The sequence below is a fragment of the Diabrotica virgifera genome, chromosome 2 (genome assembly GCF_917563875.1).
Source record: "Diabrotica virgifera virgifera chromosome 2, PGI_DIABVI_V3a".
NCBI lineage: Eukaryota > Metazoa > Arthropoda > Insecta > Coleoptera > Chrysomelidae > Diabrotica > Diabrotica virgifera.
This window is the reverse complement of record NC_065444.1, coordinates 120,108,003-120,111,686: the sequence shown is the minus strand read 5'-3', so window position 1 is coordinate 120,111,686 and position 3,684 is coordinate 120,108,003. Positions and strand designations below refer to the sequence as shown.

The 3,684-nt window shown below is 33.4% G+C and overlaps 1 protein-coding gene across 1 annotated transcript; it reads left to right on the top strand.

Moving 5' to 3' along the window:
- Positions 1 to 369: 369 nt before the first annotated feature.
- LOC126879603 (cuticle protein LPCP-23-like) lies at positions 370 to 3,393 on the top strand. Its single transcript, XM_050642765.1, has 2 exons — positions 370 to 475; positions 2,785 to 3,393. Exons 1-2 carry the CDS (start codon positions 464 to 466, stop codon positions 3,331 to 3,333), a joined length of 561 nt encoding a protein of 186 aa, XP_050498722.1. The 5' UTR covers positions 370 to 463; the 3' UTR covers positions 3,334 to 3,393.
- Positions 3,394 to 3,684: the final 291 nt, after the last annotated feature.

Genomic DNA, 3,684 nt, shown 5'->3' with positions numbered 1-3,684 from the left:
ATCCATTGGGTTCTCTTTATGTTTATTTTCAGACCCATTTGTGACTATGGTTCGTCACTGAATGTAGGAGTGCCTGCAAATCATCCCTATCCGTTGTTAGCAGAACTGTGTCATCAGCGTATCTCAGAATTTTGGTGACATCCTCTTAAATACATGTGCCAATTACATTTTTTATTTGCCTTGATCATAGTGATTATTAACAATGGTGAATTTTATATGCATAACAAGTTTTTATTTATGGGATGCTAAAAATGATGAAATATGCTAATTAGTTTTGTTAAAGATTTAGAGGCGAGAATAAATTATCATATTGCAATAAAACAAGACTGATCTGGGTGGTATCCCAGACCTTCGATAAAATCGAAAGTGGTCCAATATGTAAGTGGATCAGTTACTATAAAAACGCATCGGTTTTTTTACAATAGCATCAGTTTCTCACCAAACCTACAATAATAAAATTATCATGGCATTCAAAGTAAGTCAAAATCTTTAATACATACTATGCTGTACTGTTTTTTGACGATTATATGATTTAAAAAGCTCCTTATTTTTCACCATATTTACCAAGTATTCTGATAATATTTTCTTCTATTATCTCAATCCAAGCGATATCTGCGGTAGTTTTTCATTCTATTTAATTCCCTTTCTAGGCGGCGAATTCTTCTTGTTCAATTTCATTATTTTTGTCTGTGTTGCTTTTACTAATAGACGAGCATTTTACTTCCATAAGCAGAACAGAAACTAAATTTCTTATTTCATTTCGACTGCATCAAACCTTTTTTATTCGATTCTATACATTTTTCAAAATTCAAATGTATTGCTATGTATATATCGTCGGTCGGATTCATTACTGGAACATTTCCAAAATTAGCTATTTTGAACTAAGTACGTAAAATGGTTAAAAATTGCGGACTCTTTCTGAATCACTAACGGAATAAAATATAATCGTCCTTAATAACTGTCAAAATGACAAAAACCGATATAATATTGTTCTATTTCGTGTAACATCGCCATCCACTAACAGTTTATTTCGAAATGTTCCGATACGACTTTAAGATCATTACGTGAATATTATTTACAACGGTATATTTCGATAAGTTCCAGTACGCCGTTGAGAATCCAATGTTGAAAAATTATTTTCTTGTATTAAATACAAGAAATTTTGTATCAGTTGTGCTTTGAACGTGATATAGAGTGCGTTCAATTCAAATTTGTTGTCATTTATTTATTTCATTAACAGAACATTTAGAAATATACCATTAGATCCTTCACTTGCAATAGTTTTCTAATACATACTCCTAATTCATTACTGGAACATTTCACAAAATTATTTATTATTAAAAAAATAACAGGATTTTAAATTTTTTAACAATTCCTCATTAAACTGTAACCCTTGTTTAATACATTGGCGTAATAATCTTGAAAATCGGAGAAAACTGTTTTGATTAAATTGGCATTTCAAATGCTCTTCAAACTTTAACTTGCATTTTCCAACAATAACATAATTTGAAATGTTCCAATAATGAATCCGACCGACGATATAATATTGTAATGTATAATAATAATATGCTAATATAAGATATAGACTAGCTTCTTCTCCTACTGTCGACTCCACTAATGAAGCTTGGTTATAAGTTATAACCATTGCAACTTCGTCTCTATGTACATATTTATAACCGTCTGTGTGTTTAACCCGGTCTAGTCGCGAATGCTTTTCAGTCAGGATATTTTGTCGTCTACCAGAACTCCTTTTCCTTCGATTTTACCCTTCATAATCAACTGCAACAACTCGTGCTTATCATTTCTAAGTATGTGCCGCAAATATGCTGTCTTTCCCATTTTAATGGTGGTCAAAAGTTCTCCGTCTTTTCCCATTCTGTGCAACACCATTTCGTTCGTAATGATCGATCCACTTCAAAATTCTCCTAAAAATCCTCATCTCAAAAGCTTCCAGCTTTCTTATTAAGGCAACATTAATAGTCCAGGCTTCGAAAACATAAAGAAGAATAGAGTGGATATAACATCTTACCATCCGATACCGGATTTGAAGATTGAGTCTTTGGTTGCTCTTGATTGCTCTATTCTTGATCGAATTTCTGATTTCGGATTCGGATCTGATTCGGGTAGATCTTCCTTAAACCAGACTCCTAAGTATTTCATTTTGTCCACTTGTTCAATATCTTCATTTTTTATCTGGATCCTAGTAATGGCTTTGCCTCTCTTACTGACAACCATGGTTTTTGTTTTCTTTATGTTTATTGTTAATCAAAACTGTTCCTCGGTACCACAAATATATAGACTAACAATAAACCAAAACGTGGTAAAAAAACCTAAAGTAACGTCACTAAATTAATCAATGCTAAGCATGGGCTGCAATGTTGATCTTCTGTACCAAGGGACAATCTACAAAAAAGTTATATATCGGGTAACAACATTGAAAGAACAACAAGAAGAAAGTACAAGAAGTTGGGTTTTAAGGGATTTAACACTTAAAAAGGGGGAATCAATATTTGTTTTTTTGGTGGTATAATAAATTCTACTCAAAAATTAAAGCTAATACTTTATCAATAAATTGTTATATCATAAAGAAATTTTATATAATATTATTATTGTATCACAGATAATTAACATGTAACATAAGTCCATGCCATAAAAAATACTCATACACACAATATTCTTCTTTATCTAATCTACAAAAAACTTTTTAAGATTAATTAAGTATACGACTACCAATTTTTGTTTATATAGTTTCATTTTAACAATACTAAACAATGTTTTTTTTAGGTTCTTATTTTCGCATCCGTTTTGGCTTTCGCCAACGCTGGGATTTATGGTGAAGCTCCATTAGCTCTTCCTGCTACTCCGGTAGTATCAGCTTACTCAAGCCCACTATTGACAGCTCCTACTTTATCCAAATCTGTTGTTCAAACATACACCAGCCACGCTGCCCCTGTAGCCGTTACTGCTCCAGTTGTCGCCAAAGCTGCCCCATTGGTGTCCGCTTATTCCGCTCCATTGGCTCTACCAGCACATGGACCCGTACTATCAGCTTACTCATCCCCGTTAGCGTATGCCGCACCTGCACCAGTTGTTTCAGCATACTCTTCTCCAGTTGTTTCTGCTTACTCCTCTCCCGTTGTATCTGCTTATTCAGCTCCACTTGTCGCCAAAACTGTACCCCATGTAGCTTACGCTGCACCTGGCCCAGTGGTATCCGCCTACTCTGCACCAATTGTTTCTAAAAGTTTAGCTCCAGCACCAATTGCCTATGCCGGACATGCAGCTCCAGTAGTCTCTGCCTATTCTGCCGGACCAATTGCTCAACCTTGGTAATTGACACTTTGATATATGTATTTAATTTATATATTTATAATATAAAAAATGTTAAACATTTCTGTTTTTTTATTGCATTCTTAAGTACACCCTTACAAAAATATACAACCCCTAATATTTATATTTTAAATAGGTAATAATAATCTCAAAAAGTATAAATAGCTATTTATATTAAAATAGTCTTTGTTTATATAGCACAATTCTATAGAGAACCTATTCAAATAAATAATGCGAAATATAATAATGGCGCCTGATACTCGCCAATGCAATGTAGTGCAGGCTCGAAACGGATAATCGTTTGCAAAAATTGCCGACCGTGATTTGAGTTTTAATACGGGTTATTGGTACCTT